This window comes from Cannabis sativa, chromosome 4, assembly GCF_029168945.1.
Source record: "Cannabis sativa cultivar Pink pepper isolate KNU-18-1 chromosome 4, ASM2916894v1, whole genome shotgun sequence".
NCBI lineage: Eukaryota > Viridiplantae > Streptophyta > Magnoliopsida > Rosales > Cannabaceae > Cannabis > Cannabis sativa.
The window spans coordinates 72,375,348-72,403,156 of record NC_083604.1 but is presented as its reverse complement, the minus strand read 5'-3'; the positions used below and the strand labels follow the sequence as shown (position 1 = coordinate 72,403,156).

Below are 27,809 nucleotides of genomic sequence, written 5' to 3'. Positions count from 1 at the left end.
AAGTGCATACCCTTCTTCAACATACTGAAGAAATGCCAAAAGTTCGAATGGACAGATGAATGCGAGGAGGCATTCAAAAGGTTAAAAGACCACATGGCCAAACCTCCTATCCTATCAAAACCCGTCCTTGGAGAAGACTTGTTCCTTTACTTGGCCGTCTCCGAGCATGCGGTCGATCGCACCGGGTCCGGAGGAAGAAAAAATTCAGCACCCCGTGTACTATGTTAGTAAACGCATGGTAGGGGCCGAGACAAGGTACCCGGTTATTGAAAAATTAGTATTCTGCCTCCTGATGGCATCAAGGAAGTTGAGACCATACTTCCAAGCCCATCCGATCAGAATTTTGACCAATCATCCACTCCGGCAAGTTCTCCAGAAGCCTGAAGCATCCGGAAGACTCCTCAAGTGGGCAATGGAGCTGAGTCAGTTCGACTTACATTATGTGCCCCGGATTTCCATAAAAGGCCAAGCCTTGGCGGACTTCATCACCGAATGTAATGAAGCCGAGGCAACAGCCAATACACCGGAGCCACCCATCCCCACTTGGAGAGTATTTGTGGATGGAGCTTCCAATGAGAATGGTTCAGGAGCCGGAGTGGCTATGATATCACCTACTGGGTTGCAGCTCCAGGCAGCACTCCGATTCAACTTCACAGCTTCAAATAATGAAGCCGAATATGAGGCCCTGATAGCAGGGCTGAAATTGGCTAAAGCTGTAGGAGCCAAGAGGGTGGAAGTCTACAGCGATTCTCAGCTGGTCGTAAACCAAGTTTCCGGAGAATACCAAACTCGTGGCGAAAGGATGGCTGCGTACGTAACAATAGTCCGAGAACTGCTCCACGAGTTCACGGACTATAAAATAGAAAGAATCCCCCGGGAAAAGAACGCTCACGCGGACTGTCTGGCTAAGTTAGCCTCGGACAGCGAAATCGAAGAGCTAGGGGTAGTACCAGTGGAACGCTTGGCAGAGCCAAGCATCAAAATAAAAGAGACCACACAAACGGTTGGGCAAGAACCCAGCTGGATGGTCCCCATCATAAAGTACATAACCTCAGGTGAGTTGCCCAAAGAAAGGGCACTGTCTCGAAAGATTCAGTATCAGGCTCATCGTTATGTAATGATGGATCAAATTCTCTACCGGAGAGGACTCAGCATGCCTTACTTAAGGTGTGTATCGGACCCTGAAGCTAGACAAATCATGCTGGAGGTCCATGAAGGGTTCTGTGGAGATCATACGGGAGGACCCAGCCTCTCAAAGAAAATATTGAGGCAGGGATACTTCTGGCCAACAATGAAAAAAGATTGTATAGACTATGTCCAAAAGTGTGACTCGTGCCAAAGGTACGCGAACATACCGAGAGCTCCTCCAAATGAGATCACTTTGATGACCAGCCCCTGGCCCTTCGCGGTCTGGGGCATAGATCTCATCGGGTCTCTACCTACGGGAAAAGGAGGGGTAAAGTATGCAATAGTAGCAGTGGACTACTTCACCAAGTGGACAGAGGCTGAGCCTATGAAGACAATAACTGCTAAGAAGGCGTTGGACTTTGTTATCAAAAACATAGTGTGTCGATACGGCTTGCCTCACAAGATAGTCTCAGACAATGGAAAGCAATTTGATTGCGAGGAATTTACTGACTTTTGCAACCAACACGGAGTGGTAAAAAGCTTCTCCGCGGTAGCCCGGCCTCAAACAAACGGCCAGGCGGAAGCAGTCAATAAAATCCTAAAGGTCACCTTGAAAAAGAAGCTGCTGGCCTGTAAAAATAACTGGCCTGAAGAATTGCCAAGGGTATTGTGGGCCTACCGGACGACCCCCAGAACCACAACCGGTCACTCGCCGTTCTCAATGGCATACGGTTGTGAAGCAATGGTCCCGGTGGAAACATTATTCCCATCCCACAGGAGGACGACTTACGATCCGGCCACCAATCAGGCCCTGCTCCAAGAAGCTCTGGATCAAGTCGAAGAACTCCGGGATGAGTCCCAAATACGGATGGCCGCTTATCAAAAGAAGGTGACCAAGTATTTTAACTCCAAGGTTAAAAATAGAAAATTTGCTATTGGGGATATGGTCCTAAGAAGGGTTTTCCCAGCCACCCAAGAACCCGGAGTGGGGGTACTTGGACCAAATTGGGAAGGACCATACGAAATCGAGGACGAAATCGGTTCTGGCACTTACAAACTGAAAAGAATGGACGGAACTACTGTCCCAAGAGCCTGGAATGTCGATCACCTCAGAAAATATTACCAATAGCGAATTAAACTTAGACTTTGTTCAAAGGGTTTGTACCGTCCAAATGTATGCCTCCTCTATATTAAATAAAACTGAGTGCCTTAAAAACAAAGTTTCTATGCCACTCAGGGGGGTACTAGGGTATACCGCACGGACAAACAAAAACAAACTAAGTAAAATATCCTGACCCAAAGGGCAGGTCAATCTAAGTAAAATATCCTGACCCAAAGGGCAGGTCAATCTATCTAAGTAAAATATCCTGACCCAAAGGGCAGGTCAAAAAATATGCGCAAAAATAAAGAGCGTAAGTATAAAAACCCTGAGCCAAAGGACAGGTTAAAACATATAAGTGTGACAAAAAAAAAGATCGCATATATATAAAAAAAAAAAAATATCCTAGCCCGAAGGGTAGGTCATACACATGTAAATGGCCCGGGGACAGGCCTTAAGATATAACTGTCTCCCCTTCAAATAAAAGCTGCCGCCTATATATATAAATTGTTCTAAGGCAGCAGCAAATATGTACAAACAAAAAAAAAAGAAGTTATAAAAAGAACGGGTAGAATCTGGGTCAGTAATACGGCAGCTCAGTCAGCCCGCGGTGGAAGACGAGGTCCAATCCGTGCCTCAAGCTCAGCATCAAGCCTCTTCCTCTTTTCCCGAAATTTGGCAATCATGTCCTCGGGTTTGGGATAAAAAGTAAGCTTGATACTCTGATCATTGGTGGCCCAAGCCATGTAGACCCCATCATCAAAGCGCTTCGGGCACCGGGCGCAGGAGACAGGAGAAAGGAGCTCGGCCCTCTTGGCCTTCCTGGTAGACTGATCTTTGTAGTCCCTAAGCTCCTTCAACTCCGCAGCTAGAGCGGCCTTGGATTCGATATCCGACTGGTGAGTCTCCTCTAGAGACCTCACCTTGGCGGCCATTTCATCCAAAGCCTCCCTGGCCTCCCGAAGATCTCGCCTGGCCTTCTCGACAGCCTCGGTTTGAGCCCTTAGTTCCTCCTGATGATGGGCCTCCATCCTGTCTCTCCGCTGGGCCTCGGCCTGGATCATGGCCTCCGCCTGAGCCTCCCTCCGGGTGGCCTCCTCTTCCTTGGCCTTGGCCTTCTCTTCCTTGGCCTTGGCCGCTGCCTCCTGGCGCTCGGCAGCCTCCTGGTAGATCTGCCTCTCCGCTGTGAGGTCTTGGAGGACCTTCCTGACGTCGTTCATGTCCCCAAAGTCGGACAGAGCGAAGCCATGATTTATGATGTTCCTGGAGAGGCGACCAGCCTCAGCAGCAAGCTGAACCATAACGAGGTATAAGGAAAAATTTCTCAAAGGAAGAAAACAAAATACAAACAACAAAAAGGAAACGCAAAAAATTGCAAAGTACTTACCACTGTGAGGGAATGGCTGAGGTCCTGGACCTGGAAGATAGAGTTCAAGGAGGCACAAGTGGCAAACCGCTTGGGCGCGCAGCGTGTAAGCTGAGAAGCGAACTCACCGGTCATCTCCGCGGCAAAGGGAGCCAAAGTGGGCCCTAGGAGGGGACGGAACCAGTCCGTTAAAGGGTCCAGATTGAGGTTCCACGGATCATGATAGTCCGGATGGTTGATGCTCGCCTCAACCTCAGCTCGCAGAATCCTCCTAAGAGCCTCCACCTCGGCATACCCCCGGGAGTACTCGTCCATAGCATAGTTGTGTTTGGCTATGCGAAGCTCCTGCCTCACCTCATCCCCCGGAATCGGGGTAAGATCAATGTGGGGAGGAGCAGGATTTTCCTCCATCGGGGAAACCCCGCCGTCTAGGCCATGAGCAGGAGTGTCGGCCCTCCGAGGCCTCTTCGGCTCATCTTGGGCAATCATCTTGCCCTTACGCTTGCGAACCAGAGCCACTTCAGGCTCCTCCTCGTCCTCCTCTGCTACCACTGGATGGGCTTGAGGCTCTCCAGTACCCTCAGCGGCTTCCTCCGAGAAGTCCCACCCTTTCCCTTGGCCTTCTCCCGGAAGCACCTCCTCGTCATCCACTAAGTCAATGGTTTCGGGGGGAGCGCCGGAAGAAACCTTCAAGGAAGGAGCCGGGGGAGAGGGGGTGAAAGCCGGAGGAGCCACGGGAGTATGAACCCCGGCTAGCCGTTCCAGGATGGCATCCATGGAGGTACCTGTTCCAGTAAAATAAGCAAGTGTTAGAAGTTCGTGAGGAACCACTTATAAAAGACGCAACAAATAAGCTACTCCTACCCGAACTCCCTAATTCGGCCCTAGCAAAATCCCGAACTTTAATGCTGGCAGCATCATCTCCAAGATAACTGTCCGAGGGCCGAAACCAGCTGGACGCTATGTAAGCCGACGGACCTAAGGGAATAGGTTCCGGAGGGCCGGAGCCCATCCGGGACCGACCCAGGTAATCTCCTAAGTTCGTAAAATAAAATTCCTTCAAATGATCCCCCCACCGGGTCGACGGCATCTTAAACCTACGGAGACGCTCGTCGAACCCTATGGGCCTATGACTGGTATATTCATCAACGGAAGGGACATAGCGAATTATCAAGGGAGACTTACCACCGGCACCGGAAGTGCTAGCACCGGGAGCACCCGAGTTTGGTTCGGGGGCTGAAGGCTGAGGCCGGGAAGTCTGATTCTCAGAATAACCTTCAAGACGAAGGGGCCTCCCGGCGGAAGGACCCCCAATCTCTTCTTGAAGAATCTTGTCAAAAAATTTTGCCTCGGACTTCCCGCCAATGGCTTGGCTCCTTCGCACCACCGGACTCCCCACGCGAAGCCCTCTCCCAGAGGCAGCCTGGGCCTTAGAGTACGCCTTCTCCTGGGCCTTCCGGTAGAGATAATCTTGGTACTTCTTCTCTGCCGTAGCAATGAGCTCATCCCGGAAGGCCTTCTCCGCAACCGGCGCCCTCACATTAGGGCAGATGACCTTGGAGAGGTTGGAGTCATCCACGGATTGATGAGAAAGGATAAGTTTAGCCTTCCTACAATTCTCCGTGGTGACCAGGCCCCCGACATCAAGATCGGCATGGTCGTAGGAGGCGAAGGCTTGGGCCCTTCGAAGGAAAGCCTGAGTGGGGAGCGTCCGCTGGTAAGGTGGGATCCGCACCCACTCCATGAGAAGCTCCGGGTGGTCCACGGCTCTGAACCCGGACGAGAAGAAAAAGCGGTGGCGGTACTCCTTAACATGAGTCTGCCTATTATATGGAACCACCCCCTCGTTAGCAGGGTGGATCCGGAACCCATAAAAACCATCCTTAAGTTTGTCCCCTTTCTTGGGGACGGATACAAGTTCATAAAAATATAAAATTTCCGCCGGCCGGGAGACCCCCGGCCCACGGGCGGTGTAAAAAATGAATAAGCCTGAGAGCAGGCGGTAAGCTTGAGGAATAAGTTGGTATGGCGCAAGGCCGACAAATACAAGAAAATTCACAAAGTAATCTTGGAGCGGGAGCATGGCACCGGCCATCAAATGGGTCTGACTCCAAGCCCCGAAGCCGTCATAGTTGTGATTAGGCGTCTCCGAGTCACGAGGAGGCCGGTGGAAGGTCCCTGAGGTAGAGGGTTTGATCCCAGCCACATTAATAATGTTCTCCAGCTGGTGAGGGCAAGTCAGGGTCGATCGAAGCTCGGCCGCTTCCCAACCAGTTGCGCGGGACTTGTACCCCTCCTGGGCAACGGGTCCCAGAGAAACCTCCTCCAGGGTGGCTATGTTTTTCCCTTTCTTCCTCGAAGATTTCGAGCCAGAAGCAGACATTTTATGTTCTGAGAAAAACCAAAAGAAAAAACCCAGCAGTTAGGCCCCATACCAAACCCTAAATCAAGAAAAAGGGAGTGGGGGTCCCCTAACCGCTGGAAAGAGGCCCCCTCCGGACACGTGTCACCTGGGAAACTCTGGAGAGAATCCCTGAACAAGTGTCGGGTGCAGTAAAAACGCAGAAAGTGGTTTTGCAAAAAGGAAAAGAAAAGAGAAAAGCCTTCCTATGCCCTAAGCAATTGTTAAACGAAGAACACATGGCCTTCTTCAAACAAAGCTGTGTGCCTATAACAAAGGCATGACAATGGCGACTCTACAACTAACGCAGTAAACATAAAGCAGAACTCGAAGAACTTAAACACTCACACACCCAGAAAACAAACGAAGTAAATATAAGCATGTTATTATCTAAAGATGCAAGAAACTTACAGTCGAATGTTGAACTGGGGGTACTGAGTGTGGTTGAGTGAGAGTTGAGAAGCACAGGCGAAGTCAAACGCTGGAAGGCTGAAAGAAGTGTTTAAGTATTAAAGCAGTTTGTGCTACTTTGAGAAATTTTCTCTCTAGGAAATTCAAGCAGAAATGGCAAGGAATGGAAAGTAACCGAAATGAAGGAAAGGTGGTGGCTTTTATAGGCAAAAACGCATGAGGAACAGGCGTCATCACCTACCAATCGCACGGTGGGGGAGACGCACGATTCGAATTCCTGAAAAATCAACGGATCAGATCGATCTACCATTAAGGCGGTGGAAACGTTTGAGTATCCGTCTGACACCATCAATGCGCCGCATCAATCATGGGGCGTGAAACGAATCGACCTCTGCAAAGGCGAATCGCTGCATTTAATGCCATTATTAGACACACCTCCACGCACCCCCAAGTCGTATCAGAAGACCGAGGAGGCGGCTGGAAACATTCCTGCAAAAAGCATATTGCTGCATTAAATGACATCATTCAATTTGCCCCCACGCGCTCAAGGCTTGAGCTAGGAAAACGAGGGGTCAACCGGAGACACTTGAACAAGCCTTGGTTTATTTTTACTAAGTAAACAAGGCTTGGGGGGTAAATGTTGCTCCTAAATTCGCCCAATATACGTGGACCAGTCGAGAGGGAACACGTGGATCAGATAACTTGGGAAGATTTGCTAAGTCTTTTATGCCACCAGGAAGCGCTATTCGCATGGGTCCCGGAGGATACACCCGGAGTACAAGGTACTCCGGGAAGCTAGCATAGCATGAAGGCACTCCGGGATGTGTCAGGACTCTCCCGAGAAATCAAGTCGCATTTAATGCTGCATGGGAGGAAGCGTGTTGGGACTGTAACACGCAATAAAGTCTGACGGCACAACCCCCGAACAGCAGCGCTACTGTAACGCCCTAAATAATTAGGCACGCTACCCAAAGTGATTATGAAACCCTAATCCCCTAACCGGGATTACTAATTAAAAACAGCGCAGAATTTAAACTTTTATATTAAACAGACTGAAAATAAACTTGTAATATATTTAAACTTTTTCAAACATAGTTGGGATCCCAAAAAATGTTTACAAAATTATTACAAGCTCTTTCTTACTAGCCGACCTAAGCGGCAAAACAGAATACAAAAGTCAACACTGTTAGACCCATAACCCGCTTGGTCTGATGTGGCATGAACATGTACATTCTTCGCCCTGCTCCTGAAACTCATGGCTGATCAGCTAATGCCTTACCCTTTCCTGCACAGTAGAGCACCCGTGAGCCAAGCCCAGCAAGACAGTATAAATCATAACAAATATATTATGCTCATTCACATATGTCTGTATAGCACAGACCTGATCGTTATTTCATCATGCCCATTTATGTCTACATGGCGTAGACCTATGTGTTGCGCTCACACATCTAATTAAATCTACATGACGTAGACCCACGTGTTACTCTCACACGTCTAAATACATTAAGGCCTTAGAAGCGGTTCATCTCGGTTATGAGTACCGAGTCCAACCTGATTATGCCTTGAGCACATAATCCTTAAATCTCATTTCAATTAACATGGCATGGCATTTATACACATATATCACTAGGGTAATAACCCTAGGCTATTAGACCGTTCCTATTAGGGTAATAACCCTAATCCCGGTTACTTAACATTCATGCATATCATTCTCAACATAAGCGCCACTGCGCGTACTCTACGTGCTAATCACTGTCTTACCTGTTGTCCCGCAATAGTAGAGATTCCAAATCCCCGGGTGCTCCTGACCAGGTGCCGGTAATCCTAGTCACAATACCGGGATTTACACAAATAGGGTTAATCCCTAAATCTCACTTCCACAAAAATATAAAATTGGCATCCAAATCACATATAATCACATAGAGCTCGAAAAGAGCTTTCCAACGGTATAAAGAACGTCCCAAACGGAGTCCCGAGTCAAAAGTTATGGCAAAAACAAAAACTTAAAAAAATAGCAATCTGTCATTATCATGGTCGCGACCGCTGGGTTTAAAAACCCAGAAAACTCAGTTTCAGCTTCGAAAATTATGCCCAAAACACCACCAAACCCAAATCAAAACCTAGAACCATCACATAGGTTTTCAATCATTAAAAAGAGAGTTTAAAACACCATTTCATGCATTAAACATTAACAACAAACTCTCCAAATTTCAGATTGCTAATTAACTCATAATCATGCTTCAATTTCACAACTCAACAAGCTCATAAACATGAACTTCAATCTATTCCAACCCACAATTCCAGCTGCAAACTCAACCAAACAATCACATAATTTCTGACCTAGCAAGTACTTAATAAACTCAACCAAATAAACACATATATCCTCACAACAATATCTTGAAATTCATAACTAAGACCACAAGATCAAGCCAAATTCCTCCTATCATGCACATCCAAGATCAACATCCCTTTTCATGCTTATCAACAACTAAAAACCAGCAAGAATCTCAATTAAATTCAAAGGAGGAGAGTTACCTCAAGCCTTAAGCAAGAATTAAGCAAAAACACACCAAAATCCAAGTTCAACTTCAAACAATTCCTCCAAATCAAGAAATTGAACCAAAGAGGGAAAGGGAGGAAGAGGGTTCGGGTGAGGGCATGAAACAACCAGAAAAATACTTGATTTTCTTAATAAAATCCAATTTTCCAAATATAATAGAAAGAGGTCAAATGACCAAAATGCCCTTAGGGCCAATTAATCATGCATACACATTTTCAAGGGCAAAAATGCCATTCCACACTCATTTAATTCCAAATAATTTCAGATTTCATATTATCAAATAAAATGCCAAATAATTCAATTCAAATTGCATTTCGGACCCGAACCCCGTTCGGTTCGAAATACCCGGTTGTGACTATACCGCGCCAACCTGTCAGAACACACCTGAAAAGACAACACAAGTATACTATATAATAATATAGTTCTATTAAGCACGTAATTAAATTAATTTCATCATTTTACCCTTCTCGGGTCATAATTACTAAAATGCCCATGGCTCACCAACGGGGTCTTAACATAATAAAATTCATATAATTTCACATATATTGAACTATATAATAATATAATTCCTCAATTATACATAATTATCTAGTTAGGATTTTGCTAATCCATTTCTTAATTCCGGGGTATTACAATTACCCCCTCCTTATAGAAATTTCGTCCCGAAATTTACCTGAACAACTTCGGATATTTCTGTTGCATATCCGTCTCGAGTTCCCAGGTTGCCTCTTCTACTTTACTGTTCCTCCACAGTACTTTCACTAGTGCCACAGTCTTGCTTCTCAAGACTTTTTCTCTTCTATCAAGTATTTGCACTGGTTGTTCCTCGTATGACAAGTCTGACTGGAGTTCCAATGCTTCATAACTCAGAACATGGGACGTGTCTGAGACATATTTCCGAAGCATTGAAACATGAAACACATTATGTACAGCTGCCAGCGTTGGGGGCATAGCCAACCTGTACGCTACTTGCCCTATCCTTTCTAGGATTTCAAAAGGTCCAATGAACCTCGGGCTAAGCTTTCCTTTCTTCCCAAAGCGTTTTATGCCTTTCATCGGGGATATTCGGAGAAATACCATGTCCCCGACTTGAAAATCAATATCTCGACGCTTTGGATCGGCATAATTCTTTTGCCTACTCTGAGCCGCGAGCATTCGCGCTCTAATCTTATCAACTGCCTCACTTGTTTTCTGAACAGCTTCGGGACCCAAGAACTTTCTTTCACCCACTTCATCCCAGTGAATGGGTGATCTACATTTTCTTCCATATAAAAGTTCATAAGGAGCCATCCCGATTGTTGCGTGATAGCTGTTATTATAAGAAAACTCGATCAGGGGAAGGTACTTTACCCATGATCCTTCAAAGTCAAGCACGCATGCCCGTAGCATGTCTTCTAAAATCTGAATGGTCCTCTCGGATTGTCCATCCGTCTGAGGATGAAAAGCTGTGCTGAACTTTAACTGAGTACCCATAGCTTGATGCAGACTTTCCCAGAATCTTGATGTAAACTTCGGATCTCTATCCGATACAATGGACTTTGGGACACCATGCAGACGAACAATTTCTCTGACATATAACTCAGCATACTGATCAATGGAGAAGTTCGTCCGAACAGGTAAAAAGTGAGCAGATTTTGTAAATCTGTCCACTATGACCCACACAGAGTCAAACTGTCCTGTGGTTCTAGGCATACCTACCACGAAATCCATAGTTATATCTTCCCATTTCCATTCTGGTATTTTCAGCGGTTGCAGCAACCCTGCAGGTCGCTGGTGTTCAGCCTTCACTTGCTGACACGTAAGGCACTTTGCAACATACTCAGCGATGTCATTCTTCATACTTGGCCACCAAAACATGGCTTTTAGGTCTTGGTACATCTTTGTCGACCCTGGATGAACTGAATAAGGAGCCGTGTGAGACTCATCCATAGGCACACAAATTCGATTCCCAAATCTCAACATTCCCGTTTCATCCACTGAAAAATCACTAGCCTTCCCGGCCGAAACCCTGGCTTGGGTTTTTATCAATTCTGAATCCTGCTTTTGTGCTTCTTTAATTCTCTCGAGAAGAGTGGATTGCAGGGTAATATTAGCCAATTGCCCCACAACCAACTCAATTTGAGCTCAAGTCATTTCATTTGCCAGTTGTTGAGAGATTTGCTTCATAGAACTTAGCTGACTCTGATCTTTTCTACTCAGGGCATCAGCAACTACATTGGCTTTACCAGGATGATAAAGGATCTCACAATCATAATCCTTCACCAATTCTAGCCAACGCCTCTGTCTCATATTCAAATCTTTCTGGGTAAAGAAATACTTCAGACTTTTATGATCAGTGTATATCTCACATTTCTCGCCATAAAGGTAATGCCGCCAAATCTTTAGCGCAAATACCACTGCTGCGAGTTCTAAATCGTGAGTAGGGTACCTCTGCTCGTACTCCTTTAACTGCCAAGAAGCATAAGCTATTACCCTCCCAGCCTGCATAAGCACACAGCCGAGACCCTGTCTCGAGGCATCACAATATACCACAAACTTTTCCTTACCTGAAGGAAGAGTTAGTACAGGAGCGGTAATCAAGCGTTGCTTTAACTCCAGGAAACTTTTCTCACACCGATCAGTCCAAACAAACTTCTGGTTCTTTCGGGTCAGCTCCGTTAAGGGTACAACAATCTTTGAAAAACCCTCAACGAACCGACGATAATAACCAGCCAAACCCAGAAAACTTCTGACCTCTGTAGCTGACTTCGGTACTGGCCAATCCCGAACAGCTTCAATTTTGGCCGGATCCACCATGATTCCATCTTTATCCACTATGTGCCTCAGAAATGAGACACGGGATAACCAGAATTCACACTTTTTGAACTTAGCATAAAGCTTGTGATCCTGTAACCTTTGCAAAACCGCTCTGAGATGTAACTCATGCTCTTCTTCGGTCTCAGAGTACACCAAGATGTCGTCAATAAACACAATCACGAACCTATCCAGGTAATCTTTAAACACTCGATTCATCAAATCCATGAATGCCGCCGGGGCATTAGTGAGTCCAAAAGACATCACAAGAAATTCATAGTGTCCATACCGAGTACGGAACGCAGTTTTCGGAATATCTTCCTCCCGAATTCTCAACTGATGATAGCTTGAGCGAAGATCGATCTTGGAAAAGACCGTCTTCCCCTTCAGTTGATCAAACAGATCATCAATCCGAGGTAAAGGATACTTGTTCTTAATGGTAAGCTTGTTCAACTCCCGGTAGTCAATATACATCCGCAGGGTTCCGTCTTTCTTCTTCACAAATAGAACCGGAGCTCCCCAAGGCGAGTAGCTCGGTCTAATGAATCCCAGATTCAGCAACTCTTGCAATTGTATCTTCAATTCCTTCAACTCAGCTGGAGCCATTCTAAGACGGCAAGCTTTAGACACTGGATCCACTCCCGGAGCCAATTCAATAACAAATTCAATCTCCCGCACAGGTGGCAATCCCGGTAGATCTTCTGGAAAGACATCAAGAAACTCGCATACCAATCTCGTATTTTCAGGCCCTGATGTCACAGGTTGGCTAGTGTCCACTGCAGTAACTATGAACCCTAGACAACCTCTACCCATCAGGACTTTAGCTTTCAACAATGATATTCTCGGTATGCGTACCCCCTGAACTTTACCCACGAACACCGCTGGGTTAGCACTCTCGGGCTCAAACACTACCATCTTCCGTTTACAGTCGATCATTGCTCCATACTTAGACAGAAAATCCATTCCCAGGATTATGTCAAAATCAGACAATTGTAACTCAATTAGATTGGCGGTCAACTCACAACCGTCAATCCAAAAAGATAAAGACTGAATCCACCTTGTGGACACTATCAGGTCTCCCGAGGGTAACAGGGTTCCAAACCCCGAAACATAAATATCACATAGCTTATGTAAACTTTCTATCACTCTACTCGATACATATGAATGAGTAGCTCCCGAATCAAATAACACAGTATAAGCACAACCATTAATAGATAATCGACTCCGTCACAACCGACGTACCAAGCATCAGCATCTGCCTGAGTTATAGTGAAAAGTCGCCCCGGGTTCTGAGCAACATTCTTCTTAGGCTCTTCTCTCTTGGCTTGGGGACAGTCTCTGATAAAGTGGCCCACCATGCCACATTGGAAACATGCCTTGGCTCGGCACTCACCCGAATGATGCTTCTTGCATTTAGAACATTCTGGATATGATCGGAATGAGGACCCGCGACCCTGGCAGCCACCTCTGTTTCCCCGAAACTTTCTATTTCCCCCTGAAGCTCCGGAAGCCTCAGCCTTTCGTTTGTGCCCAGGGTTGCCACTGTCGGTCCCCTTACTGACATTACCACCAGCAGGAGGGTTTGATGCCATGGCGGCATCCTTTGCAGCCTGCTCCTTCATTACTTGCTGCTCGACCTCCTCAGCAATTAAGGCCAAGTCTACCACTCTCTTATACAGAGTGTCATGTGATGTGGTAATCTTCAAGTCCCGACTAATTGTAGCATTTAGTCCTCGAACATATTTCTGCTTTCTGGTAAAATCTGTAGGCACCAGATCACCAGCAAATTTAGATAACCGATCGAATTCCAGAGTATATTCGGCCACAGACATTTTCCCCTGAGTCAACTTCACAAAATCTTCTTGATGTGAAGTCCTCACTGCAACGTTATAAAACTTTTCTTCAAAAAGTTTCTTGAACTCTTCCCATGTCATCACACTGACATCTCGAGTCTGATTCACTATATCCCACCATACGCGGGCATGATCTTGAAACTTAAAGGCCGCACAATTCACCCTCTCAGTTTCCGTCTCCCCCATATTATCGAGGATACGGGTAACAGTGCTCATCCATTGATCGGCCTTAATAATATCAATGGCTCCCAGAAAAGCTGGAGGTTGCAGCTTCACAAACCGCTCGAACACAGAGTCCCAGTGCGGCATAATATACCCTTGGTTACCCACCACTGGCACAGGAGCTGGTGGTAACCCTTGATTAACTAGGGCAGCCTGTTGCCTCAAACGTTGCAACTCTTCTTCTTGACGAAGTATGACACTTCGCATTTCACGAAACATCTGCTGCCAGTCAGCAGGAGGATTAGCATTAACAGCCCCCGCATTATCCCCCGGATTTCGCAGAGGTGGAGGCAGTGCTGGTGGATCGGTTCGGGTAACCCCGGGCTCTACTTGCTCGCCCTGTGGTCTGGATGATTGTGGAGGGTCCATTACTAGTACCCTTGTAATCAACAACCCCAGCGAGTTAAGCACCAATACCACACTTACGCACTTATTGCCTTAAACCCTAACTCATCTATTTACCTCATACATATTTACCTAAACAAATAACATTTATACCATGGCATCACATAACACATACATACTCTAGATGCTTGGATACTGCCTAAAATGGAAAGCGGTAAACAAATGATCACACATACAGTCAAGTATTTACTCTCAATACTTACTGCACCATGAGTCGAGCTTATCTCTGACGACGAATGTACATGTTCTACGGCTTGCTACATTGTGAAGTTTAAAAACCTTGGCGCTCTGATACCAAATTGTAACGCCCTAAATAATTAGGCACGCTACCCAAAGTGATTATGAAACCCTAATCCCCTAACCGGGATTACTAATTAAAAACAGCGCAGAATTTAAACTTTTATATTAAACAGACTGAAAATAAACTTGTAATATATTTAAACTTTTTCAAACATAGTTGGGATCCCAAAAAATGTTTACAAAATTATTACAAGCTCTTTCTTACTAGCCGACCTAAGCGGCAAAACAGAATACAAAAGTCAACACTGTTAGACCCATAACCCGCTTGGTCTGATGTGGCATGAACATGTACATTCTTCGCCCTGCTCCTGAAACTCATGGCTGATCAGCTAATGCCTTACCCTTTCCTGCACAGTAGAGCACCCGTGAGCCAAGCCCAGCAAGACAGTATAAATCATAACAAATATATTATGCTCATTCACATATGTCTGTATAGCACAGACCTGATCGTTATTTCATCATGCCCATTTATGTCTACATGGCGTAGACCTATGTGTTGCGCTCACACATCTAATTAAATCTACATGACGTAGACCCACGTGTTACTCTCACACGTCTAAATACATTAAGGCCTTAGAAGCGGTTCATCTCGGTTATGAGTACCGAGTCCAACCTGATTATGCCTTGAGCACATAATCCTTAAATCTCATTTCAATTAACATGGCATGGCATTTATACACATATATCACTAGGGTAATAACCCTAGGCTATTAGACCGTTCCTATTAGGGTAATAACCCTAATCCCGGTTACTTAACATTCATGCATATCATTCTCAACATAAGCGCCACTGCGCGTACTCTACGTGCTAATCACTGTCTTACCTGTTGTCCCGCAATAGTAGAGATTCCAAATCCCCGGGTGCTCCTGACCAGGTGCCGGTAATCCTAGTCACAATACCGGGATTTACACAAATAGGGTTAATCCCTAAATCTCACTTCCACAAAAATATAAAATTGGCATCCAAATCACATATAATAAAATAGAGCTCAAAAAGAGCTTTCCAACGGTATAAAGAACGTCCCAAACGGAGTCCCGAGTCAAAAGTTATGGCAAAAACAAAAACTTAAAAAAATAGCAATCTGTCATTATCATGGTCGCGACCATGGTCGCGACCGCTGGGTTTAAAAACCCAGAAAACTCAGTTTCAGCTTCGAAAATTATGCCCAAAACACCACCAAACCCAAACCAAAACCTAGAACCATCACATAGGTTTTCAATCATTAAAAAGAGAGTTTAAAACACCATTTCATGCATTAAACATTAACAACAAACTCTCCAAATTTCAGATTGCTAATTAACTCATAATCATGCTTCAATTTCACAACTCAACAAGCTCATAAACATGAACTTCAATCTATTCCAACCCACAATTCCAGCTGCAAACTCAACCAAACAATCACATAATTTCTGACCTAGCAAGTACTTAATAAACTCAACCAAATAAACACATATATCCTCACAACAATATCTTGAAATTCATAACTAAAACCACAAGATCAAGCCAAATTCCTCCTATCATGCACATCCAAGATCAACATCCCTTTTCATGCTTATCAACAACTAAAAACCAGCAAGAATCTCAATTAAATTCAAAGGAGGAGAGTTACCTCAAGCCTTAAGCAAGAATTAAGCAAAAACACACCAAAATCCAAGTTCAACTTCAAACAATTCCTCCAAATCAAGAAATTGAACCAAAGAGGGAAAGGGAGGAAGAGGGTTCGGGTGAGGGCATGAAACAACCAGAAAAATACTTGATTTTCTTAATAAAATCCAATTTTCCAAATATAATAGAAAGAGGTCAAATGACCAAAATGCCCTTAGGGCCAATTAATCATGCATACACATTTTCAAGGGCAAAAATGCCATTCCACACTCATTTAATTCCAAATAATTTCAGATTTCATATTATCAAATAAAATGCCAAATAATTCAATTCAAATTGCATTTCGGACCCGAACCCCGTTCGGTTCGAAATACCCGGTTGTGACTATACCGCGCCAACCTGTCAGAACACACCTGAAAAGACAACACAGGTATACTATATAATAATATAGTTCTATTAAGCACGTAATTAAATTAATTTCATCATTTTACCCTTCTCGGGTCATAATTACTAAAATGCCCCTGGCTCACCAACGGGGTCTTAACATAATAAAATTCATATAATTTCACATATATTGAACTATATAATAATATAATTCCTCAATTATACATAATTATCTAGTTAGGATTTTGCTAATCCATTTCTTAATTCCGGGGTATTACAGCTACAGTAATGATCATTTAAGTCTAACGACGGCTACTCTGCGAAGAGTCACGTCAATCATAAGGCAAAAAGGACATTCTCCATAAAAACCCTACAACACCTAGGGATTTGACCATGCATCACCCATGGTATATTCATCGGAAATGCCCAACTTTATGGATACTTACAGACACATGTGTAAGAACAATTCTAGGGATTACCCCACCAAAACACTATAAATACCCCCTCAAAGCTCATTTAATGGGGTAGAGAATCTTGGTTGCTAAAAGAGCAAGAAGAGAACAAACTCACCAAGAACATTCTCTGTATTTAAGAGAAAAACATTCTCTCAAGTGTAGAATCTGTATTAAATACATCCATTAATAGCAGTGGCTCGTGGACTAAGGCTCATTAACGCCCCAACCACGTAAAAAGTCTTCATCTCACTTTCTTACAGCTCGTTATTATAATTATATTTTAATAGTTGCCGAAAACCTCGGTCAACATACTCCATTACAAAGATCTGTATTACATGTATTATTTATTTTTGACTATGAGGAGGTGGATTTTTTTATTGAAAAACATATAGCGTGACAAATTATTGTTCATTATTGAATAATTATTTTTGAATAATGAGATTCATATATATAACTGTGTATATTGAATTCTTTATTTAAATAATTATTTTTGATTTTTACGTGATTATTTATTGTTCATATATCTAGAACTTTATTTGATTAAAGTTAAGATTATAAGATTAATTAATTTGTGATATTTTCCTATACACATAATAATAATCTCACCTAATAACTAATAATATTTTTTTTCTTTAATTTTTAATTATATAACTTTCAAATAACATAGAAAAAAATTATAGCATAAAATTTAGTATACGTGCCTCGCACGTAATTTTTTGCTAGTATATATATATATATGACAAACTTAACACCTAATCTAATTGTAATAACTAAAGAAATTGGCCAAAGAATTTTCTAATGATCACTTTTTCATTTTCTTTTTTTCTTTTTAAATAAAAACCAAATGGGAAAATAGGAATATTATATCTATTTGAGAAACAAATTACTTATATATATGTTGTTGTGCCCCAAATAATTATTATTATTATTATTATTATTATTATTATTATTATTATTATTTTAATAATATTGAAATGACCATATATGAATTCCATGAATTTGGAATAATGAAGAATAAACAAAATAAAATAAAATTAGTTCTTATTAGAGATACGTTTATAATGCTATGTTAATGTTTGATTGGACAGCAAGCTCACAACCAATGACAACATAGATATCACATGGTCTTGCTGTATATATACATTACATGCCCCTTTTATTTAGTAATTAACAATAATAATAATCCATTACATACCTCTGTTTCTTAATTATTTAGTCTTCTATATAAACCCTCATTTCCTAATTAAGTAGAGAGACATAAAAAAGAAAAAGGCACAGTACAAAATATATTTGGAAAAAAATGTCAAAGGCAGAAGAAGTGATAGAGGAGAGGAGAGACTACGTAGAACCAGCCCCAGTTGCTCTAATAGACGTGGATGAGCTAAAACGGTGGTCGTTTTACAGAGCTCTTATAGCTGAGTTCATAGCTACACTTCTTTTCCTTTATGTCTCAGTAGCCACAGTCATTGGCCACAAGAAACAATCCAGTTCCAACGAATGTGATGGTGTTGGCCTTCTTGGCATTGCTTGGGCCTTTGGGGGCATGATCTTTGTTCTTGTTTACTGCACTGCTGGAATTTCTGGTAACATATATAGCATTATATCGATAAAACAGTCGACTAAGCAGACCTATATAACATTTTTTTTTTTGTGTAATGAATAGGTGGTCATATCAACCCAGCCGTAACACTGGGGCTGTTCGTGGCGAGAAAGGTGTCGCTTGCGAGAGCTGTGGCGTACATGGTTGCGCAGTCCTTGGGAGCCATATGCGGCGTGGGATTAGTGAAAGGGTTCATGAAGCACGAGTACAACACCTTCGGAGGTGGGGCCAATACCGTTGCCAGTGGCTACTCTAATGGGACTGCTTTGGGCGCTGAAATACTTGGTACTTTTGTGCTTGTTTACACCGTTTTCTCAGCCACCGACCCAAAGAGAAGCGCACGTGACTCCCACGTCCCTGTAAGTACTCTCTCCAAATTCAAATTAATCTCAATTTTGGACAAATGTTCACATTGCATTATGGGTTCATGACCACAGGTTTTGGCTCCCTTACCAATTGGGTTTGCTGTGTTTATGGTTCACTTGGCCACCATCCCTATTACTGGTACTGGCATCAACCCTGCTAGGAGCTTTGGCGCTGCAGTGATTTTCAACAATGAAAAAGCTTGGAATGATCAGGTAATTATATATATATTTTTACTCTATATGTATAATTTTTGTATGATATATTGAGTTTAATTTGTTTTTGTGGTGAGTAGTGGATTTTCTGGGTTGGACCATTCATTGGAGCATTGGCTGCAGCATTATATCACCAATATGTGTTGAGAGCATCAACCATTAAAGCATTGGGATCGTTTCGCAGTAAACCCAGCAACTGACATGTCTTATAATTATTCTATCATCATCATATTATTATTGTTTTAATTAATGGCCATATATATGTGTTTAGTCTATGGTAAATTAATTGTATCTGCATATTTTTATTTACTTATTAACTATGTACTTTATCAACGATCGTATTATCTATCATTATGAATTAATATATTAATATATCTATCATCTTCATTCATAATTAGTCGTGAGTTACCTGCTGTATATATATTATTATATACTGTGCAGGTTCATATCGATGATATATCTACTTTTTTTTTTTTTTAAAAAAAAAAAGAAAAAACGGAAACATGCATGCACAAATGCATTTTATAAGAAACGACATAGTATATTGTTAAAACGATAATAGTTGAAGGACATATAATGATACAACACCAACAGGATTCACGAACGTGACAAGTCAAAGAACCATCTCATATAATAATAATATTGTATCGTGCTTATATAATTATATCGTGTCTAAATATGTATATAATAAATATTGTCATTTGCCAAACCGAAACACAACCTAATATGTTTTAATAAATATAAATACTCTACATTATATATGGAGATTATAAATATGAGTCCCACTTTTGACAGGGCCCAAACTTGATTGGCAAGAGCACGGTCTGAAAAATTAAAATGTGTTATTGGGTGTATTATAATAATATTAATATATAATTAAATTTTTACAGGCTAATTAGAGCATCACTTATAAAAAAAATATTGGTTGCACTGGTATCGAATAACAATTGCTAAAAAAAACATGAGTCTTAATAAGAGCCACAACACCACACGTATATGCATTAAAAAGTGCAATAATTTTTAACTTTTTTTTTACAAAAAGAGTCCAATAATTTTATAATAATAAATTTTTATTTATTACTTATACATATATTAAACAACAATAAAATTTAAATATAATACTAAATATTATATAAAGTGTTAGAAAACATAAAAACTATTTCTATATAAAAAAACTATATATTTATTTTAAGTCATCAATTAAATTTTTGAATATTTATTGAAAATATTTAAATTTTAATAATTATAACTACTTTTTATATGATTATGTATAAAATATTATAGAAAAATTATGTAAAAATAATTGAAAACATATCTAATAGTGGTGAGCGTATTAATTGTAAGAAAAAAAATCAAACACAGATTTGAGTTCTCTTATAAAAAAAATGAATCGAATTATTTAAAAAAATATAAGTAGACATATATGACACGAATTATAATACAACATGAAAATACTAGAATTATAATACAACATGAAAATACTAGACTAATATTGGTACGAAACGACACTATTTTTACATTTCTTTTTTATAAATTGGTACAACATAACTCATATTTTTTGAATGTTTTCCAAAATACAAATTAGGTCAACCCTTTCGAAATCGAGACATTTTTAATCCGTTATTTATATAAATTATATTTAATCACTACTACAATATGAGTCTTTAGCTTCCCTTTTTTTAACTCATTTTATAGAAAGGGAAGCTAAAGGGTGTGAGAACACCCACCAGATTCGAAATTGACATTTAGAGGCGGTTTTTCGGTAAAAACCGTAGGTATATATATTACTAAACCCTATCCCGTCGGTTGAAAATTGGGATTTTTTAAGGGTTTTTGGGAGACCCTATGCCGTCGGTTCCTAGCAAAGAACCGACGGCATAGGTGCACACTTTATTGACACGTGTGCACCTATGCCGTCGGTTCTGCCTGCTGTGAACCGACGGCATAGGGTCTCCCCTCAATAACCCTCTGCATCGTCTTCTTCTTCCTCACTTCTTCTTCTCCAGCCTACCCAGCCACTTACAGCAGAGAGAAACCCACGAAAAACCCACGAAAACCCTCGCCAACCACCTCTAAAAACCCACATATCTCTCTCATTTCTTCACCATTTCACCTCATTTTTGTCTTAAAAGTTTCTATTTTCAATATCTAATCCCATACACTAAAAAAGTTTTGTTTTTTCACCCATTTACACTGTACCCGAACCTATTTTAAAAAAAGGTGGTGGTTTAACTCCGACCACCGCTTTTAGCGGAGAAATCGTTCAATCTCAACGTTCATTAAGGTATAAATATGAATTCTGTTCATTTTATTAATGTACATTGGTATTATTTCGTTTTTGTAAATTTTTTTTAGGATTTTTTTATTTTATTAATATTATATTGTGTGTGCTATAGGTGGCCGGATTTTTGGTCGCAATTTGTCGCCGGATTGCGTTTATAAGGTAAATATTTATTTACTTGATATATAATATATATGTGTATATTTTGTATTTTATTATTGAATATGTGTTTATATATATGTTGTGTGTATATATATTGTGTATATACTATTTGTGCATTTTGTGTATTTGTATTGTATATATATTTGTTGTGAATGAGAATGAGAGGTAGTAGGAATTTAATTAGTTTAGAGTTAAAGTTTTTAAAATAATGGTAGTGTGATATTTAGTTGATTATATATGTATATATGTATGTATATGTTATTTTTAAAAAAAATTATGGAAATTAGTAACTAGTAACTTGCTACTTTGTTTAATAACTAGTAAGTAATTTAATAATTAAAATTTTAATTTGGTTGTATATTGCATTATGTTATAGGTTGTGTGCTAATATTTGAGAGTCGATCGACATATTTCGGTGTTGATCGGATTTGCAATAGGTATATCCATCCGCTAACCTTTTGTTAGTATAATTAATTATCAATGTATGCTTAGTTGAGTTTGAATATCTTAAATATTCATCCGTAGTGAAGTAGGTTCTGCGAATACATGTACTGCGGTCGGATTGGTGGATAAATTTTGTATTGTTTATGTTAGTTTCTTTGTTCTGTATTGTTATATTTGTTCTGTTTGTTACTTTAGGCACTTTTAAAAATTTTGGGAACGTCCAATTACAAACTCGTTATGCCGCCAAAATTTCGGTAGAATTTGGATCAAATTTCGGTAGAATTTAGTGTTATTAGTAGCATGATATTCAATTTTGTTTGTTAATGGTGTAGATATGGCCAACTCGAGTTCGGGATCTGATTCAGACCCAGAGGCAGAGTGTCCAACCACAATACCTACACGAGGGCCGACGCAAATGAATGAAATATATCCAAACTAATGGATCAGGGCAAAAGAGTGGCCCTCGAAGTTAATGATAAAGGTCAATACTGTGGAAAAAGCTATGCGAAGCTCGTATCCACTCTAGGAGTCAGATGTCGGCAGACAATAGGGTTGGCTTATAAAAACTGGAAAGAAGTCAACCCGACTCTGAAAAATAAAGTTTGGAAAGACATTCAGGTAAGCTATTATTTGTTAGAATTTTGATTTGTTTTTCTATTACTCCAAATGTTGACTCTAACCGTGTTTGTTTTCCTTCAAAATAGACGGGGTTCATTGTGCCAGACACCTTCAAACATGATTGTCTCATCCTAGCTGGGAAGTTAATGAAAGACTTCAAGAATAGGATGACAAAAGACATCATAATGCCCGCGTTGAAAGAGAATGATCTGGGACGACTGGCACAAGTCCCTGAAAAGCACCCCGAGATCGACGCTGCTGATTGGTGCAAATTTGTTGAAAGTCGACTAACTCCTGAATTTCTGGTACGCTAATTATATTAACACTAAGATAAACTCTTAAATACAAGTACATGTATCTAATGTATTTTTTTGGCATTGTAGGAATTGAGTAAGGTGCAACGTGAACGTTCCTCAAAAATTCAATCCAGACATCGAAGTGGTCGGAGTGGAATGGTGAACGTACGGGAAGTTGTGGTAAGTAATACTTAAAATTTAATGTGCTATAATGTGCTATACAATTTAATTGGTACTCATTTCATTGTTATAACGTTATGTAGAAAAAGGACCTCGAAGTTGCAGATCCCCCCCGCCACCGTGTTTGGATTAAATCTCGCACCAAGAGTAGAAAACTTGTCACTGATTACGACAAGGAAATTGCAGAGAAGATAGTAAGTATATATTAATCCTTAATTGAGTTCTACTCATGAGTTAGTGTATATAATTCATATACTAATTGCTTGAATATATGCGTGCATTAGGCTCAATTAGAAGAGAAGCTTAGTCAGGGACAAATTCAGGTCCAGGGCCAAAACGATATCCCGACGCAGTGCGCTCGGACACCGCAGCATCCCGGACGTGTCGTGGCCGCCGGGTATGCTATTACTTCAAATGTTATTTATTTAGTTACACAAATAAAATCGTTGCTAATTTGCTTTTTATGATTTGTAGGTTCCCGACTGTGGCATCTCAACTCGTTCTACAGAAGAAAAGGGAAGTGTCTGATGTTGTGGCTCGGCAAGCGAAGGAGATTGAAAAATTAAAAGCCGAAGTCCAATCCCTTAAGCAGCAGAGGAACGCTGCCGAACAAGAGGAAGAAGGAGAGGTGGCTGGTGAGGCGTATGTTCCACAACCATACGCTCCTCAGGATGAGGTACAACCACAAATTTATGCTGAGGAGTTTATTTCCCTCAACGACCAAGGTATCCTATACAATTTTGATGACCATGCGGCCCTTAATCAGCAAGTACATCTCTGCTCTGACAACATCGACAATATTGTGGCCCGAGGGTATTTGTACGAGCATGTGGGTACGATCAAAGTTCACTGCCAGGATTACGATGATTCACATGCCCGGATCATGGTTTCGGAAATCCTGCAAGAGGACGCTGAAATCCCAGTCCCAATTGAAGAGTGCAGATATGTTAGGGACGTATACCAGATGTTCCTTCCTTGGCCTAAACACTTAATTTTAACAACCGAGGTAACTTCTCAACTCAAATTAATTATTAATGATTAGTGGAGTTTGAATATCTTAAATATTCATCCGTAGTGAAGTAGGTTCTGCGAATATATGTGCTGCGGTGGGATGGATGAAAAAAATACTGTTATATATGTGTTATTTGTCATTATACAGCTATGTTCAAAATTTTTGGGGTCATTCAATTACAACCGTTATGCTGCCGAAATTTCGGTAGAATTTGGATTTAATTTGATATATATATATTATGTTCTGTTTTGTTTAGGGTCCACTCGCTCAACCGCCCTCAAGACGTGATGCGTCAAAGGGGAAAGCTCCGATGCTTTCTCCACAAGGCCGTGGTGCACGGGAAGATGACTTGTTCACGGAAGAGAAGATGGCGTTGATCCCTAATTCGCTAAAATGGATGATTCATGAATTCCTAAGGCTCAAAGATAAACGTGATATAATCACAATTCCCCGTCCCCCGAGGATTCATTGCACCGCGTACCCGCATCACGTTATCTCTGGAGAGGATTTGCGCAGTTGCTACGTGTGACTACATCGGCAACTGTGGAATGCTGTTTGGAATGATGTATACTCTTCTTTAATCTAATTAACCTTATATCAAATTATAGTTAAATTATTATAAGGCACTAACACTTTTTTTGGCAGGCACATATGGGAGAGCATCAACGGTCTGAGAAAAATTTTCAAGTTTTACGACCCAGAGCTTCTCACAAAGGTAATGGGATCAACGATGAAGAACAGTAGTCGGCCTTTTGACGATGCGGCAAGACGATTGGCTAATTGGTTATCATTAATGAACAACAACCACCAAATGTTCTTTATTCCTTGGAATATCGGGAAACTTTATTAAATTCTTTAGTGCTAATTGTTCATTTCTATATTATGTCTTCAAATTATTTTTATACTATCTTACTTATATTCCAATATAATTTTCTAGGATGCATTGGACGCTAGTGGTGGTTGCGCCAAGGAAAATTATCCATTTAAACCCTGTAAAAGGCTGCCCAATTCCCGAAGTAATAGAACAAATGATCTAAGGTAATAATTTAATGACTTCTTATGTAACGACTTTAAATTAACTAACGAATTGAAATGCTAATATAATTTTCCCAAACAGGGCATTCATGTATATAGGGAACGCACATGAGTATCTTGGCCAGTGGCAAGGAATTAACCAAGCAAACTGTCCAAGACAACCTAAAAGCCAAGAATGCGGATTTTATGTTTTGAAATATATCACTGACATCGTCGCACGTGCCAACCCCAGCCGTTACATACAAGATCAAAAAGCTGTAAGTTTTAATTATTGATTATAGTATATAAATTCTATAATAATAAATATATAATATACATATACATAAACTAATATAAATTTTTAATTTTTTTAACAGTTTGGGGGTAAGAAGCAATACGCCAAAAACAGAATTGTTACCACTACAGCGAAAGTGGATCGAACAATTGATGGCGGTGATTCACGGTGACGATTGAGGTTGAAAGGTCGAAGAATTTTTCTTCATTATGTAATTTTTATAGATTAACTTGTAGTTAGATTTATTAACTTTAATATTTTTAACTAATTTTACATTAGTGTTTGTGTAATATTTAATTACTTTTATGAAATTAAATTATGTATTTTACCCAAATTTAAATAATATTTGATTCACATTTTAAAAAATAAATATGTAATTTATATTAAATAAAATAATATATAAAATTATTAAATATATAATTAAAATGAAATTAAAATTATATAATTAAATAAAAAAAAATTTGAAAAAACTGAAAATCGCTTGCTTTTGGCGTCGGTTGGTAATTCCCCTATGGCGTCGGTTATGAGCTAATAACCGACGCCATAGGGGTACCTATGGCGTCGGTTCATATAAACCCTTTAGCGTCGCCCTGATCAGCGTCGGTAGCGAATTTCGCGAAAACCGACGCTGAAAGGGCTTTAAAACCGCCTCTAAAGGGGGTTTTTGTAGTAGTGAATCTAGTAAAACTTACTTACATTTATTATCTTTAATGATTTTTTTTTACTTTGTTAAATTAGTTCACAAAATTTTAATAATTTTTCTGTTTAATATACAAAAAAATATGTCGTATTTAGGAGCGTTCATTTAATTTAATCCATACTATTTTACTTATAGTGCATCTAATTTACATTAAGTGTAGATTTCATATTTTAAATTCAATTCGCATAATAATTCAAATCCGATCCGTAACAGTGCAGATTAGATCAGTTATTTTAGATTAATTACTTTTTAATATGAAATTATTTAATATTAAAATATATATTTTTTACATTACCAAAATCACTTAAATATAAAACATAAAATATATTTAAAAAAAAATTATCAAACAACAAGATAAAATAAGTTGTTGCTCTATGTCTGTAACAACAAATTAAAATAAGGTGCGTGTGGGAGAGGAGGATCCTAAGATCAAATCTGAGCTTGTGCAACTCAAAAAGATATTTATCAGATGCTTTAATTGTGAATAAATAAATAAACAAAAAATAATAAGGGAAACTTACAAAAATACTGATTTTTAGCTTAATCTTTACAAAAATACTGCTATACGGCAGATATTACTTTTATACTGGATTGGGCTTTTTTTTTTCTTTTATACTGTGGACACACCAATGACTTCATCTTCGTCCCTCACACATAGAACTTGCCCGACAACACTAAAACACCCGGAAAATACCAATTAATTCTGGTGAAAGAATAAATGAAACAAAAAATTTAGACACTATAAACCCACCAGATTATTTTAAAAACGAAAATAAAAAATAAATAACAAACTTATATCTGAAATTCATAAATAAAAAACAATCATTAGCATCTGAATTGTATTAGAATACATCCTATATTGAGAAAAATACAAATTAATATTGCACAAGTATTGAAACAAACAATCGATTATTAATTCACGTTGAAGTATTCAACGTTGTTCTAGAGTCGTTCTTGCTTAATAACCTACATTTTAATGTAAATTGGGGATATGAATAATAAGTAGGCAACCAAATCATAACAGGACCACAAAAAACAAAAGAAGAAACGACGAGTTGTTTTCTACTATTTTTTTGATGTTGTTGTATGTCAATTAAAATGTTTAATTACTGATATTCTGTAAAAATATTTCAAACAACTGTACTTGGGAGTCCAATCCTATAGAAGGAACATCAAAACTACTAAAAACAACACTAAAACAACCCCAAAACAACCCCAAAACAAATGAAGCATAAATAACCAGTAACACAAAAATTAAAAAACAACACACCTCTACAACCTTTTTTACAGTGACATTGTCAAAAATATCACTTGATTCAACATTTTTAACTGGGATTTACCCTTCCTCTACATATAAACAAAACAATAATAAACAACACAAAAACAACTGTTAAACAACAAAATACTACATTCAAACAAAACAAACACACAAAGACAAGATAAAAAGAAGAAAAAAGACATATTACATATGAAAGTAATACATCCCATAGAAATATAGGAGTAAGTAAGATAAATTACAAGAAAACCCCTAAAACAACACAAAAACAACTAAAAAAATACCTTATCAAGCTTGGACACATGTAAAAATTCATTGTCCAACTCAAAATCTGAGTCTGAATTTCAATCACAGGACAAGGATGTTTGGAC

At 40.0% G+C, this 27,809-nt stretch overlaps 2 protein-coding genes across 2 annotated transcripts; both read left to right on the top strand.

The window, feature by feature from the left end:
• Positions 1-18,201: 18,201 nt before the first annotated feature.
• LOC115714533 (aquaporin PIP2-7-like) lies at positions 18,202-19,551 on the top strand. Its single transcript, XM_030643265.2, has 4 exons — positions 18,202-18,565; positions 18,646-18,941; positions 19,020-19,160; positions 19,241-19,551. Exons 1-4 carry the CDS (start codon positions 18,283-18,285, stop codon positions 19,358-19,360), a joined length of 840 nt encoding a protein of 279 aa, XP_030499125.2. The 5' UTR covers positions 18,202-18,282; the 3' UTR covers positions 19,361-19,551.
• A 2,185-nt stretch (positions 19,552-21,736) lies between these two features.
• Positions 21,737-23,669, top strand: LOC133037133 (uncharacterized). Its single transcript, XM_061113966.1, has 6 exons — positions 21,737-22,040; positions 22,380-22,970; positions 23,049-23,141; positions 23,225-23,335; positions 23,426-23,557; positions 23,616-23,669. The coding sequence occupies exons 2-6, from the start codon at positions 22,812-22,814 to the stop codon at positions 23,667-23,669; spliced, it is 549 nt and encodes a 182-aa protein (XP_060969949.1). The 5' UTR covers positions 21,737-22,040; positions 22,380-22,811.
• The last annotated feature ends 4,140 nt before the right edge of the window (positions 23,670-27,809 follow it).

Excerpts from the sequence above, each read along its gene's own strand:
- LOC115714533 (XM_030643265.2), top strand. The coding sequence starts at position 18,283 with ATGTCAAAGGCAGAAGAAGTGATAGAGGAGAGGAGAGACTACGTAGAA. Across the intron at positions 18,566-18,645 it reads CTGCACTGCTGGAATTTCTG|GTGGTCATATCAACCCAGCC; the intron begins GTAACATATATA and ends TGTAATGAATAG. Across the intron at positions 19,161-19,240 it reads AAAAAGCTTGGAATGATCAG|TGGATTTTCTGGGTTGGACC; the intron begins GTAATTATATAT and ends TGTGGTGAGTAG.
- LOC133037133 (XM_061113966.1), top strand. The coding sequence starts at position 22,812 with ATGAAAGACTTCAAGAATAGGATGACAAAAGACATCATAATGCCCGCG. Across the intron at positions 22,971-23,048 it reads GACTAACTCCTGAATTTCTG|GAATTGAGTAAGGTGCAACG; the intron begins GTACGCTAATTA and ends TTGGCATTGTAG. Across the intron at positions 23,336-23,425 it reads AGGAAATTGCAGAGAAGATA|GCTCAATTAGAAGAGAAGCT; the intron begins GTAAGTATATAT and ends TGCGTGCATTAG.